At 46.1% G+C, this 15,246-nt stretch overlaps 3 protein-coding genes across 3 annotated transcripts; all 3 read right to left on the bottom strand.

Annotated features, from left to right (window-relative positions):
- Nucleotides 1–725: 725 nt before the first annotated feature.
- F4812DRAFT_451718 (succinate flavoprotein subunit) lies at nucleotides 726–7,209 on the bottom strand (the record flags this gene model as incomplete). The annotated part of the gene is made up of 12 exons (XM_047936254.1): nucleotides 726–945; nucleotides 1,002–2,225; nucleotides 2,284–2,612; nucleotides 2,702–2,775; nucleotides 2,850–2,974; nucleotides 3,668–3,747; nucleotides 4,125–4,760; nucleotides 4,822–5,919; nucleotides 5,989–6,372; nucleotides 6,477–6,737; nucleotides 6,803–7,032; nucleotides 7,110–7,209. 12 exons carry the CDS (start codon nucleotides 7,207–7,209, stop codon nucleotides 726–728), a joined length of 4,761 nt encoding a protein of 1,586 aa, XP_047789110.1.
- Nucleotides 7,210–8,865: 1,656 nt separating this feature from the next.
- F4812DRAFT_451717 (uncharacterized protein) lies at nucleotides 8,866–10,002 on the bottom strand (the record flags this gene model as incomplete). The annotated part of the gene is made up of 2 exons (XM_047936253.1): nucleotides 8,866–9,523; nucleotides 9,599–10,002. The coding sequence occupies 2 exons, from the start codon at nucleotides 10,000–10,002 to the stop codon at nucleotides 8,866–8,868; spliced, it is 1,062 nt and encodes a 353-aa protein (XP_047789109.1).
- Nucleotides 10,003–10,261: 259 nt separating this feature from the next.
- F4812DRAFT_432817 (uncharacterized protein) lies at nucleotides 10,262–11,555 on the bottom strand. The gene is made up of 3 exons (XM_047934568.1): nucleotides 11,276–11,555; nucleotides 11,076–11,221; nucleotides 10,262–11,012 (listed from the first exon to the last, which is right to left on the bottom strand). Exons 1-3 carry the CDS (start codon nucleotides 11,334–11,336, stop codon nucleotides 10,872–10,874), a joined length of 348 nt encoding a protein of 115 aa, XP_047789108.1. The 5' UTR covers nucleotides 11,337–11,555; the 3' UTR covers nucleotides 10,262–10,871.
- Between the last annotated feature and the right edge of the window lie 3,691 nt (nucleotides 11,556–15,246).

The following is a 15,246-nucleotide window of genomic DNA, read 5'->3' as shown; positions in this document are numbered from 1 at the left end:
ACTCTAACGGACCTGAGTGTAGGTTCGTCACATATTTATTTCAGGTCACTGTATATATATACCGTAAATACCAACATACTAGTACACAGCACAACAAGCCGGGTCGGACTACTTGGTGAAAGTCGCCTGGGGAGCTATATATCCATCTAACCTTGCGTCGTCTTTAACTCAGTGTACACTTGGTGCAGCGCGCGCATACCTAATGGTTCAAATCGCTAAACACGCACAACACGGACGGATCGCTTATTTCCAAGGAGAGGTCGGTTCGAGTCCGACACCCGGTATATTTTTTTTTCATTTTCCCTTTCCCTTTTGTTTTTCCTCTCTCTCTTATTTTACTTCACTATCTCACTCACCACCCACCTCCCCCTTTGGACTGTTGTTGCTTAACCCAGTTCACACACATATCGTACCTATATAACATCAGGTAAATTTGAACAGTTAAAAAAACATTGGTATTCTATCCGTATACACATCGTTCGCAAAACCATGCATAAGATACATACATAAGGTACCTAGGTAGGTAGGTAACCCGCCCGGCACCAGACGGCTCATCTCAACACTCACCCCGCTCCCCCCCAATCTGCCAGACTTAAGGGATACGTCTCCGGCTCATACATACCATACCCCCCTCATTAGCTGATATTGGGTAAGCTAGCTCATTTTGTCTCATCTATTCGATAATCCCACAAATCCAAAGTTGCCCGAATTTTTCCTTGTTTTGTCTAGTAAGTCCGCTTGAACGGCGGGACGGCCTTGCACTCGTTCTCGTCCAGAGTCGTGCCGATCACTCGTCGGTAACCGAGCTCGACTTTACCGTGGGGCTTCTTTTGGAAGGTGAGCGTGTGCTTCATCCAGTTGTCGTCGTCTCGCTCGGGGTAGTCTTCTCGGGCGTGAGCGCCACGAGACTCCTTTCGGTTAGCAGCGGCTACCGCCGTCTGAGTACTAAATGAAGTTATTAGCCTTATTGTGCTTTCGATCAGGAAAATTCTTTAACTTACGCGCAGGTGAGCAGGTTCCTTAACTCGAGGGTCTCAACGAGATCCGAGTTCCAGATCATGCTGCGGTCCTTGATTCCGACTTGAGAGAAGGTACCGTCAATCTCGGTCACTTTCTTCACACCCTCGTCCAAGCTCTCTTGTGTACGGAAGACGCTCACATCCGTCTGCATGGCCTTCTGCATTGCTAGTCGGATCTCAGCGGTGCTCTTGGGGCCGTCTGCGTTACGGACCTGGTCCAGGACCTCAATCGATTCAGCACCAGCGTCAGCGCTGATGGGCTTAGGCTTAGTACCCGGGGTGAATTTGTCTCGGATAGTGTGGGAAACGGCTCGGCCAAACACTACGAGATCCAGCAGGGAGTTGGCACCAAGTCGGTTGGCACCGTGGACGGAGACACAAGCGGCTTCACCGCAAGCGAACAAGCCAGGAACAACCTTGTCTTCACCCTTCTCGTCGACAGTAAGAACCTCACCAGTGTACCTTGTCGGAATACCACCCATGTTGTAGTGGACAGTCGGCAGGACGGGGATAGGCTGCTTGCGGACATCAACACCAGCGAAGATGGCGGCAGTCTCGGAGATACCGGGTAGACGCTCAGCAAGGATTTCAGCAGGCAAGTGGCTTAGTTGAAGGTAGATGTGATCCTTCTCGGGACCAACACCTCGTCCCTCGCGGATTTCCAAGGTCATAGATCGGGAGACGACGTCACGACTGGCCAGATCCTTTGCAGTAGGCGCGTATCGTTCCATGAATCGCTCGCCTTCGGAGTTAAGGAGGTAACCACCCTCACCTCGAGAACCTTCCGTGATCAAGCAACCAGCTCCGTAGATACCGGTAGGGTGGAACTGGACGAATTCGAGATCCTGGTTGGGGAGACCGGCACGGGCAACCATAGCCATACCATCACCGGTACAAGTGTGCGCCGACGTGCAGCTGAAGTAAGCTCGGCCGTATCCACCAGTGGCTAAAACGGTGTTCTGCGCAAGGAACCTGTGGAGGGTACCATCCTCCTGGTTATAGGCCAATACACCACGGCATTCTCCGTCTTCCATGATCAGATCAAGAGCAAAGAACTCGATGAAGTAGTTGGTGCTGTGTCGTAGAGATTGACCATATAGAGTGTGTAGGAGAGCGTGTCCAGTTCGGTCGGCGGCAGCGCAGCAACGGTAAGCCTGGCCACCCTTGCCGTACTTCTGCGATTGACCACCGAAAGCACGCTGGTAGCTAGCGACGAATGTTAGAAGCGCTTATATGTACCATGCGAGATTTAGCCTCGACTTACATCTTTCCGTCTTCCGTTCTCGAGAACGGGCAACCGTAGTTCTCCAGCTCGATAATTGAGGCGGGCGCTTCTCTCGTCATGTAGTGAATAGCATCTTGATCACCAAGCCAGTCGGAACCCTTGACGGTATCGTACATGTGCCATCTCCAATCATCCTCGTGCATGTTTCCTAAGGCGGCGTTGATACCGCCCTGGGCGGCGACGGTGTGACTTCGCGTGGGGAAGAGTTTTGATATGCAAGCCGTGTTGAAGCCGGCTTCCGCCAAGCCGAAGGCCGCTCGTAAACCGGAACCACCAGCACCAACAACGATGGCATCGTATTCGTGGTCCTACGGTTAAAGTTAACCGGTTTTGATCCTAAAAGTAATATCTCTCTCTTTACTTAATAGAGTAGAGAGGCGTGGGACGTGCGACATACGATAACGGGGTATTTGTTGCTAACATGTATCGGCGCTTCCTTGGCCCGTAGTGGGTTATTCGCGATGATCCGAGCTGCGCGCGCACATGCAATTAGAGGTCAAATATTCGTAGCTGCTGCACGACATCAGCGGGGTACACATACAAACAGGCCGTGTGGAAGAGAAAGTTCTGGCTTGGCACTTGGCTGCCCTCGAGAACTAATAAAAGCGAGCGGATGTTAGCATCTCCAGTTTGCGCATCTCCATCATACTTTGGTATAAACCTCAAAAAGCTTATGCGACTTATTGTTTAAAGCTGCAAGCAAGCAAGGGAGAAAGACTCACGGTAGAGCCAAGAGCTAACCTCCTTAGTGCCATTGAAGATGCCATTATGTGATAGGAGACGTATAAGAAGGAGAGGAGAGAAGAGAGAAAAGGGTTGCAGTGAAAACAACTCTTCTCTTGTTCCTGCGAGTTTCGGGGAATGGCCAAAAAAAAAAAGACGGAAGATAGAAAAAAGTGATGATGCCGGTCGAAGTTCAACCGCTGCTTCCAGACGATTGAATTCTGTCCTCCAATAGCGTCGTTTCTGATTACCGAGGGATAATAAAGCCGGACCTTTCCACAAGCAGGAGGTACCTATTCTTGTACGTATACAATACATTATCCACCCCACCCCCACTCACCCTCCCTGTACCTCACCTCGCCCACCTTTGCGTATGTAGTACATACCTGTAGTAAGCCGTTTTAACCACCGGCATTATCATCATCACGTGCAATTGATCAATAGGAAACCTTATACATGTGCCGAATTGTATATTTGCATAAGCATAGCATGATAAAATCTGCAAGTGTATACGAATAGAGTACCTTATATTAGTATAACATCCAGATATACCAGAAATGTCTAGCTACCTAATTAATTAACTTGTCCAATGAAGCAATTTATGAAGAACTTGAAATGTCTAATGGCCAATTATATGTACGTGAGGTAGGTGTTCTTAGAGTTATAGCTTAGATCAATACAAGGCAAAAAAGCCGGAAACAAGTAACTCGATAATATCATCTCAAAAAGACATGGATCAAAACACATAGCCAAGACATCATCCGAGCTGAATCTCAATTAAGCTTCCCTAAACCTGATGCTATGACAATTGGCGCTATATGCACTCTTAGGTATATAGGTACCTAGGTAGGTAAACAAAGATATCCATATTTCTCGAAAGAAATCGCTTGTAATTAGAGGGCTGTTCAAACGCCTCGAGTATGCCATTCCGCTCGCCAAACATTATCTCACTTAATTAACCCTTAACCTCGACCTTCTTTTCTAGTGCACGCTCATCAATGCAACAGACCAAAGGGGAATACATCATTGTCCTAAACCTCAACTCCAAGCTGAACTTGTACTTTTAGAAAAAAACATGACGTCTAGGGCGCTAGAACCTGCCGTAGCATTTGGATAAAGTTATCTCTCAACCGGTGTACCTCGCTGACCTCCGGCTTCTGAGGTTCTCCAGCACGAGCCTTGAGCCGATCCTGCCTTTTGGCCCGCCTTCGTCTTTCCGCCTCTATAGGGTCTAATTCGTCCTCTTCTTCCGCTTCGGCTTCGTCGTCAGAACCATCATCGTAGCTCATGTCTTCGAGGTCCGCCTCATTGAGCCCAAAGTCGCTAGCGTTGAAGCTACCGATACCCGGCATGGAACCGTCCATGCCAGCCGAACCTTCTGCAGCCATCTTTTGCCGGGTTTTGTCCTGATGCCACTTCTTACGAGCCTCTTGCCAAGCGATGAGCTGATTAATCTCCGCGATCGCCTTCTCTTTATCCAAGTTTCCGCTAGCAACGGCACCTTCGAAAAGGGCGTTGATATCCAGCGCTCCACCAGCTGGCCCCTTTCGCAAGAACTCTAAAATGTCTTCGATCCAACCCATAAGCTGCGTGAAGAGGCCGTTGTCATGTGTATGAACCTCGTGTATGAATTTGTAAAAGTTGTGCTCATGGCGCTGACACAGGTCAATGAAGGCCTGCACCGTCTGGTTCGGGTCTGCCGAGGCATCTTGCTCCCTGCACTTTTCAACAACCTATTAACGTTGTTAGTGGCCATCAAAAATAGCTCGTGGAGCCGACAACAAGCTAACGCACCTGGATCATATCACCAATAAAAAGAGCGAAATCGGTAATGCTGTCGTACACATTCGCCGACTTATAAACTCTCACTAGAGGTTCATAAAATATGGTGAAAAGGTCCCGGAATAATTGCAAAGTGACAGGCTCTTCGATTAGGCTGAGCATCATCGCCTTATCCCGCTGTCTAGTTTGTAGTTTCATAAGCTGCTTTAGATGTGAGAAAAGCTGCGCGCCCTGTTTTAACTCCTCGTCGACATTTTCCACTGCGTTGTTAAAGGCTACATACGCATTGAACAATCTTCCAAATTGCTCGCCAGTGAGAGCTGGTGTGAAATGTTCAGAGCGCAGAATAGCAACTATGAGGTCTAAACCCTCAGACTCAGCTTCTTCTCGAATTGCAACCTTTATATGTTCCTCGGCATCCGTAAATTGTTTAAGTTTGCTCACATATACGTCATCTCCTATCGCGGCGGCTAAAGCATCGATGGATTTCTGGTAGCTCTTAATTCCGTCGTTCAAGGTTAGCGAAAAAATTCTTTGCATAAGAGATCGAGCTCCAAAGGGTTGCGCCAGGAAAAGATCAAGCACCCCTGACATAACAGCGGCTGGATTCGCGAGCCTAATGACGTTTTTCATGAGAGTGTAGGGTATCAGGGAATGAATCCTCTTGAGTTGAGCAAACAATTCTGGCGAATTGTCCTCGGCGAGGAAAAGGTGGTAGATTGTTGCAGCCACTTCGATACGGAGCCATTCGGCGAACTTCTGATATTGTAGACTTAGATCTTGAATGGTGTTTTTATCCTTGATCTCTTGGAGAAGCTTTGTTAGCCCATTACGCTCGACAATATCTTGACGAAATCGCTCCATATACACGTCTAACTCCGCGGCTCTTTTCCTTGCGATTTCGTAAAATTGCTTCTGCTCCTCCATACGCTTCTCATCAACGGCTTTGCGACGAAAGATGTCCTCGACATCTTCATCCGTTGGGGTGATTGGATCCAGCGTTAAGAACTGCTGCAGGGCTTTGGTCTGCGCAATCTGGGAGTTGTGTAGTAGATACCGCAAATATGCTCGCAATGATATACGCTGGTTCTCGCGCCAAAGGATCGCATTCTAAAAAAACATTAATCTTCACAGCTAGTTTGGGTTAACCGAGACAGGTCTCGGCAAAAGATGACTTACATCGAGCTTAGGACTTGGGGCCTTGCTGGCTGATGTTTCGAAGGATGGGCGCGGTGACGCACGACTAGAAGCTACAGATTTGTTTCGGCGGTGATCTCGAACCGTCAAGGTCTTCATCGACTCTGTAAATCCGCCACTTTGGGTCCCAGGCGTGGCAGTAGAAACAGATGATACGGACGAGTTGTCGGAGTCGTTAGCACCATCCGTGATACGCGACATTAAGCTCGCTGCAGACGTATCTGACTTGTTCTTCTTCGGCAACGGAGGAAGAACCTTTCCTGGTAGTTCTGTCCTCAGTTGTTTTTGTAATCGGGCAAAGTCGCCGTATCGTCTGCCTACGTAAAATTCGAGTTCGCCCTTCCGCTTGACGCGTAGTAGGAATTCCTACCACAAATTAGATCAGACGTATATATAAACCCCTCTCTCATGGAACTGCGTACCGCATGTTTATGACGTCTAATGTGTTTTTTGACGTGAGTGATGCGCACGCCGGCAACATTGACGTCCCATCCGTTAACGTAATGTCCTTCCGGCATAGTGTTTAACACGCCAGTGTCGATTGCGTCTCGGTCTACGATCTCCATCTCCGCAAACCTTATGCGCTCCTCGAACCCCGAGGCCGTGGGGACCCCGGAGACCATCATCAACTCGACCAACTTCCGACATTTTAAGGCTAGCTTACGACGTTTAGTTTCTTCTAATCGGTCTTCGGAGGATGAGATGTTCTTGCTAGCGAAAGATTCGAGGAACTAGTTGCGCGGGAGCGTTTATGTTAGTCTAATACAGCGAATGGGGAGTTAATGGAATTACATACGACCTGCAGCTTGTCTTGCCAGAATTCCTTCTCCTTCGCCCTGTCGAGGAACGGAAACTCTCGCACATGGTGGACGAATATGTAACGTAAAATGGGAAGCTCAGAATCGTAGGGTGAGACTTCTCCAAATTCCGACTTAAAGGGGGCGCCAAATCTGCGTAGGGCCGTCGGCGAGTTTAATTCGGATATTTCCCAGTTAACTTGCTCAGATATGAGTTCTCGTTTGAGGTCTACAAACGGCGATGGCGATGGTTAGTTAGTATGAATGATAATGGCATCGAAGGGTCTGCCAAGAAGAGATACGAACAGTGCTCCTGCTTTCCGGTCAGGGTTTGGTTCGGAGGGGTAGTGGAATCGGTAGTAGGACCGCGGGGTGCGCCATCTTGGGCGAAATCCGCAGTAGACATATCTGATCTTGAATCTTTCTCTTTCTTTTTCCAACTTGGGGAAAGCAGGTAAGAAGGTCTATAATTTATGGTGACGGCTTGTGAGATGAACTCTTTCCCCCTTCTCGCTTTTGGTCCCGTCTTCGTACAAGTTAAGCTTCAGCCCAAATGCCAGCGATTGTGCTCAACGCGTACGGGGGGGTATTGGCGTGTGGATATTATGGCGGGGTCTTCTTATTTGATGGATTTAATGATAGAATAATATTGTCATGCTTGTCAGCCACGAACGCTTATCCCTTTATCCCTTGATATATTCCACGAATAACAAGATTTAACTGGAATTGTAGGAAAAGAGGAAATAGAAAACTGGAAATATGAGAAAAAGAAAAGAAGGAAAGCAAGTGAATGAAATTACTTGTTTAACCTGCAATGTGGTGAAAGGTGTACTAGTCGGTGCCTTGTAAGTTGCTCTGGTGAAGAGCTAGGTACCTTAGGTACCTACTAAACCTTACCTAGATACCTTAGGTAGGTGTAACTAACATGCACTGGAGATATACCATTAGATATAAATACAGTGCTAACATCTAATCAGCACTGTTTCATTCGCTCCGTTCGCTCCCCTGAAACTTTCTCATGTGATCAAGCTAGAGGCCTTGGGGCTGAGCTTTCGGGAATCACGACCACATACATAAAGCTAGGACAATCAATTCAAAGTTCTCTCCTAGGTAATACTATGTAGGTACTGAGTGGCTTAGAGATGACGTCGACAGATACGTGCATGTACTGATCTTAGTTGACCATGTACCCATCTCACTATTTAAGATACACGCACTAACGCACCTGATTATTCAAAATTTGATACACGCATATATACCTCAATATACTGACGGATCCTAAGATCATTACCTAGGAGGTAGGTATCGCTTATCTTATTGTCGTAATGATTGACTCAGGGGACTCGCTATGTGAATATAAATGGATTTAATACCTGACATATATCATGTGTATTCTAGTCGAAAAACTTCAGTGATGGAAGTGGTCAAATAGGTGATAGGTACCTGTTAGAACTTCATTAGGTACAGCCACGGCTCCATGCGTCTTACGTATTGTACAATACAAACTCCACAGCTTTGGAACCTTGCAGGGCTGAAGCCAAGTGCTTGTCTAACAAGTGCCATATATCCGCGGCTAAGACGGCATCAGTTCAGACGGCATGCCTAGACTTATACTAGGTTAGTGGGTATTCATACTCGTGAGTTTCACCTACATACCTAGTACATAGTAAGCTAAGCGCTACTACGGAACGCACTTCGGCTTGCACGTGCAGGCTTCTTCTAGGCGTCCTTTGACGAGCTTCTGGAATTATAACGCTTGATAAATGAGCTAATTATAAATACGTTACCTACCTAGGTAGGTATTTAGTATTTACATGAATAGTATTGGTGAGGGTGGAATAGCCGCCACTGCAGCACAAATATGAGTACTATATAAGTAGTGTTAAAGATGAAGAGTAATCAGTTGATAATAAAATAATACCTTGAAGGCGTTAGCTACAAATCTGATAATGTGCTTAAGGACCTTTCTATTGAGAAGCGTTGTTTGGGGGTATCAATATTTCTAGGCGGGTCAATTGCTTGAATGGTGATTGTATAGGTTAGGAGGTAATTATGGCTTCGGTCATAACTCGTCCAGAGCTCGGAGAACACCATTCCCGGTAGACTTGGTGGCATTTTGGCTATTGAGTGCTTCTCTCATCTCGTCCACCAAAGCGGCAGCGTTTATGGTTGGGTTACCAACTATGTTGCCTAGATCAGGTTTTCCTTGTTCGTTGCTTGATGTCAAGTCGGGAACCCCTGAGATATCACCAGACGAAGGCGCATACTGGGCTATGACCAGTAAAAGGATTAGTGAGAAAACTATCACAGACGTGATAATCCATACGATCTTGAGGCGTTTTCTTGTCTTTTCTTGCCATTCCATGTCTGCTCTTTCCCAGCCTTCGATTCGCTCTCGTACTACATCTACCCGTTTGCTGAGAGTTTCGACCATGTCGCGGCCTGCGTGTATGCGACCCTGTAGTTCCTCGATCCGTCTCTGCTGATCATCGAAGTGGCCGAACGACTTGGCTTGCTGCTCTAACTCGTCTACTAGCCCTTGCGACTCTGCCTTGAAGCTTTCGTCTAGCTCCTGAGACATGGTTGTGAGTCCTTTAAGGGATACTATCGTGTTCTGAAGTATGCGCAGCCTTTCGAGGACAGAGTAATATGTATCATCCAGGCGCATCGTCGTGGAAATCGAAAAATCCCCTAGTTCTACAAGTGACTTTCTTAACCCCCTATTTAGATTGTTAGTTATCGAAGACTATGACCAATCTATGTTTAATGGTACCCTGGAAGCTGTAGTGACGAACGCTAAACTTGTTGCTACTTTCTCTTTCTCCTCATGCGCCAACTCGTCTTCGGTTACCGCGTTTGGTACAAGGGCGGTATGTTTGGTGCTACGCGTAGCATCGTCAGACGAAGGGTTCAGCATGCTGAATTTGAGGGTCGTTTCGGAATTCGCGCATGGCGTGGTACCCTCAGATCGTGGCAGCTCAAATGAGCCTCGTGGCAGGTGAAGATGCATCGGGTTTGCGGATTGGGGATTGTTGTCATCGTTGTCGCGATCCTTTCGCTGATGATGTAAGTGGTGATACCGGGGTAACTTGATTGGCGAAGATAGTTCAGTTATCGACCGTCTTATTTGGTGACGAGGTCGTTGTGGTGGTGAGGTGGTTATAGGTTTCAGGAGGTCGAAATCTTGATGCTTGGACATGTTCCCGCAAGTACCGGAGGTAGGTGGCTTTTTTTTAAGGTAGGGGTGGCCTGATTTATATCGACGCGCATTAAATTGTACCTACATTAAGCATGTATACAGTCGATGCAGTCGATGCAGTCTTATGAATGGTTAATAATTTGGAGAAAGTAGGAGGGAATAGATTGGATCGGAGGAAGTTTACGGTAGTCCGTTGGCACATGCATCACCCCACTACGGAAACTTCCGCGCTTTCAACATGTCACTTACACTATTTATGTTCCATAGGTTAGGTACCTGTTATATGTAGCTGAAACTATTCTCTAACTAGGTATCTAGGTACATTACATAGTAGTTTCGTAAATATCGTAAATATCACGTAGTACTGTTGACCCAACACAATGACACAAGAGTAAATATTGAATAGAAGATTTCAAGTTGTACGTAGTAGTGTAGCCTGTAGGTGTGATGTTATATTACTAGCTGTATCGACCCTCGTGAAGTTAGACATTATCTTACTTCATAGGACACCATCAGTCCCTACCCTTGCCTGTCTGCCTGCCTGTCTGCCTGGCCTATCTCAAGCTGTCATGTTGGGAGTCCTGATTCCGGTATGATACTGCGGAATCCTATCTGTTGGGTACTATTTAGTCTTTGTCGGTCGCGAATAATAAGCCAATCCGGATCCTAATTCCTGATAGGTTTTGTGCTCATAAGCCTCTCAGAATCCATCGAGAATCCACTGATACAAAGACAATTCTGAATCCCGTAGGCTGCTTTCGCCGCTGCCATCATTAAATCGACCCACACATATCCCAAGGGCCAGCACTGCTTCGTGTGTAACTAAGGGAAGTAAGTAATCGTAGATATAATCCTGATGTTTAGTCGGCTCATGAGTTAAGGAGCTTGTTGCGCTTTTCCTTCCTCTTCAAGCGTTCGACTCGTTTCTTGTGCATTTTCTCTGCCATCTTCTCATATCTCTCCTTTTCCTCCTTTGCTGCGCGCTTCTCTTTGATGGCTTGAACTCGTTTCTAGTTTCAGTGTCAGCTACACCCACTGTGCCTATCCTTTTGTATAGATGGTGTCGACTTTACCTGTCTTTCTGTTTCCTTTTCTTCTTTCATTTCCTTTTCTCTCGCCTTCGTAGCCGCCGTCGCCGTGCGCAGTTTTGCTCGTTGCTCATAGGAAGTTAGGCCAGATCCGGGGCGGAATGCCTTTCGCGGCGGATGCCATTGCTTGCCTGTTTATTACCCATAAGCCCCAGGTCAATCGTAGATATTGTTGCAGTCCTTACCATTCTTGCGCATGCCTAGAGACTCTGGCTTCTTTTCGGGTTCACTAATAGCGGCTGACATGATGGTGGATAAATCTTGATAGAGAAATTATGATTTTGGGAGGACTGGGTGTATAATGCCGCTCGGTTCTAAAAAAAAGTAGAATCGCAAAAGTCGCAAGCCTCTAGCAGCGTTTTCAAGCGGCGCGCAATGTATGCATCTTATCGCTAATATCAAATGATGTTGCGATAAAAAATGTTCAGATAACTGTGGTCCCGTAAGTCGAGTGGATCTCTTAAGAAATCTGGAGAGATTAGATTGGCCAGAAAACCAAGATAAACGGTACGGGATCAATTATCTTCCAGCACTGAAATGTGAGCCCCAGGGGTTGGATCGGGCAGGCCATTCAGTCCTATCCAATCTATCATTGTTCCAGGGCTTTGGGCCCAATCAGGTGCACGCATCGTGCCGTGCAGATCAGTCTGTCCTTCTAAGTTGAAAACTAGAACTCTGATTGGCCAATGCACCTACATTAGTGAAACGAGATTAACTTCCACGCTTCTTCGAGTCGGGTAATTTTCTCGCTTTTTTCATCCCGTCTTTGCCCAAAGGTACTACTACATGAAGTATCTACCGTATAATTAATGTAATTATTTTCTTTAGTGAGGTTGTTTTTGTATGAGCTGTTGAGCAAGCCTTTTCTAGAAACGCTGCACTTATACATTTGTGTATTTAGTTTATATACATATATACCTATATTTAAAAGGAATGATATTGCGAATTGTTTTATTTTCTGCCACTATTTGTGTATACACTAGGTATGGGAGTTTGGGCAATATCGTCCTAATAAGATGATTGCGGTATAGCTCCGGCGTGACCCCCAAGGGTTCGATATCATAAGGCAAGGGTCTCTCCGCAGAGGATTCAGTACCGAAACCCATCCGGAGCCTGGAGTAGGTACTTAGGTGGCCTGGTTATTAGGTGGTTCAACTTGTCATCAAGTTCCATATCACTTGACCCCCAAGAGGTAAGGGCCTATCCCGGTTTGCCCATCTCTGTCCCGTTCTCCGTGTCCGTATTCAGAAAATCCGTGGAGAGTGAGGCTTTGCCACAGCCGCCAACGGATATGACTTTTTTTGGTGTCATTTGTTTCTTGGTTTCTTGGTTTCTTACTACCATCAAAGGAATTGAATACGAAATTACTTGATTAGTTGTGATATTCTTAGATATTCTTAGGTACGGCTTAGAATCGGAGATGACGAATTATTAGTCGCCGATCATTACTTTCAGCCCGTTATTCAGCTTGATTCTTCATTGAACTAGTGACGGGTAGTGCTTTTAGCATCTTTAGCAACTTTGTTAACAGCTCTTACTAAAGTGTTCAAACATCTTGTACTGACGAGAGCCGTCGCAATAGGATAAATTACAAATTGCTAGCTGGCCATACCTGAGATCAGCTATTCTTTATCCGGCGGAATACCCACAGGCTCATGCAAAGTTATCCAAGTACGTCGAATTCCACGGCTTTGGTTGGCACCAAGCCATGGAGGCCAAGAGGCTAATGCGACGGCTGCTTACGGGCTTGAGCTTGCAGAGTGTAAAGGTGTAGTGTACGTACTACATACCTTATGCGGACGTTAAGAATACCTAAGGCAGTATGCGAATCGTGGCCACGGCTAGACCGGCTACCTACTTTGCGCAAAAAAAAAAAACGGCCGACAGATTGTGTGGAATAAGAGAGCTCAAACTGTTGACTTGGCTGGCTCACTTGAGATTATTCACATACGTAACCTAGTCGGTTAGCGTATTATCTTGCTTCTCATGGCGCTGGTTTCGTTCCTGACTTGGTACGATGAAGTCTGGAAATGCAACCCAAAATTAGAGCAACTTTACCTAATTAATATGGAGAATAAACAACAACAAATTCTCGTATATAACACCGCCGTGTTTATACATTTACCTATGCATATTTCACGGAAGACGGAATCAGAACGGTAATTAAGGTACCTATGTAGTGTACACCTCATCCTTTCGCGTAGGATTGATTAACCTCATTCTGAAAGCCCCTCCAGCCGCCAATGTAACTAAAAGCAACCGAAGGTAAGAAGCGCGGGGGTTCATTAACCAAGACGGGATAGGAAGATGCAGGGGGACGCCGAGGACTAAAGGCAAACCAGCTAGAATAGGAAAGCGGTTTTTTTTTGCTACGCGGGCAGCGGGTTATGTATTATGTATTATGTTAGGTACCTACATACTGTACACGTAAATGCATAATTAGCTGCAAGGTTTCCAAACAATACGACCGGGTTGCCTCTTGCCTGCCCTTGCCTGCCAACTTGCGAACCTGTTAGTTCGGCTGAGGGTTTGTTAAAGATTTTATGTGCTTTTCAGGGGGGGTTTCAACTTTCAGAAACCAGCTACTATGTAACTACCTAAACTACTTACCTTACCTCATAAATCACTTGATCTTTTTGAGAGCGCCTTTTTTTTTGGCCAGGGATAGAGGCTAAGCTACCTAATGTCTGCATGTCTAATTGTAATAGGGCCGCGGAGAATAATTAAGCCACTTTCGTTATTCGCGGTGTGCGCCTGGGTATTCAGGGAGGCCAACGCTCCATTCTATAAACTGCGCATCGTAATCATAGCAATCATAGTTCGGCGTGCACTTGTGTTGTTCTTAATGTGGGAACACTTGTTGGCGATGTCGCATACTGTACGTACCTAACCTAACTGTGCTGCTGTGCGGATAACTGGAAATCTATCTACACACACAACGTACCACATGTATATCAGATATGGACATCATGTAATCCCTAAATAGAGGTACCCGACATGGATATAACGTATCTTCGTAGAACTGTGCAGCCTTTTTGACTTGTAATTTTCCATTGGTTGATTTGTATCTCTGTCATACCTCGCACGAGCCTCAATCGAACCTTCAAACAGCGGAGTATGTTGTTGCGATCATGAGGTCATGGACCACTCAAAGACGGCATTCAACGCTGACATGTAATTATGTAACCCGGGTACAATAACAAGTTCGACTTAATGAACGGAGCATCCACCCTATTACGAGGATACTACCTATCTAACTCTACCTAGCTACACTAGTGTACATACTAAGGTAAGGTCCAGTATCTGACAACGGTACCTACCTAACCTAGGTAGGTAGTGATACGTACCTACGTAGTCCACGTAGGCGCAGCCTCCTGCAGGGACCCTCACGGAGAAGGATACCCTCGGTGTGACTGCAGATCATGTACTCTCCATGCATTTTTCACTAGGGATATACTTTGGTGAATATCCTCGTAGTTTCCATAGTGACCCTTTTGATTCAAGACCCAGGTGATTTGAAATGAGATCTCGACTTTAGTGTCGACAAACTTGGAACAATTCGTCAGTACAAGAAGACAAAGACGGAATTAGTTAACATGGATCGTATCTAACTGCCATAGCTTACGGCACCTATATAATATAGCATAGGTAGAATAATGAAGCATGAGATTGGAAGCATCATTCCTCCGGATTGGTATCATTTCAAGCACATTTTAATTGTTGATTAAATGTAGTAGTAAGTGTACCTCTACGGTATACCATACCTGTATACCTATGTGTTATTAAGTGAGGTACAATGCATGCCTATTGTCGGCAGCAGGTAACAGCAACTAAAAAAGTACTTGTTAATCTGTACTTCCCTGCGTGCTAGGTTTCTTTTCACCCTAGTCCCTGCAAGCCTGAGATCCTTAATAGGGTACCTTATTAAATACCTAGGTACATACAGTACAAGTGTTAAACTTAGTAGGGTGGCCGCACGGTCCAGAAAGACACAACCCAATAGCCTAACAGCGACTTTTTTCGACTTCCACACATCCATCTTTTTGGAGTCGTCCATACACCCTACGATAATCTTCTCAATCCTTCACTTCACTCCTCCACCTTTACCCTCAACCACCACCACCACCACCACACCTGCTGGCTCAATTCCAGAAGC

Source organism: Daldinia caldariorum (assembly GCF_022478825.1).
Source record: "Daldinia caldariorum strain CBS 122874 unplaced genomic scaffold F4812scaffold_11, whole genome shotgun sequence".
NCBI classification, from domain to species: domain Eukaryota; kingdom Fungi; phylum Ascomycota; class Sordariomycetes; order Xylariales; family Hypoxylaceae; genus Daldinia; species Daldinia caldariorum.
The sequence above is the reverse complement of the archived record's forward strand: the minus strand, read 5'-3'. Positions and strand labels throughout refer to the sequence as shown.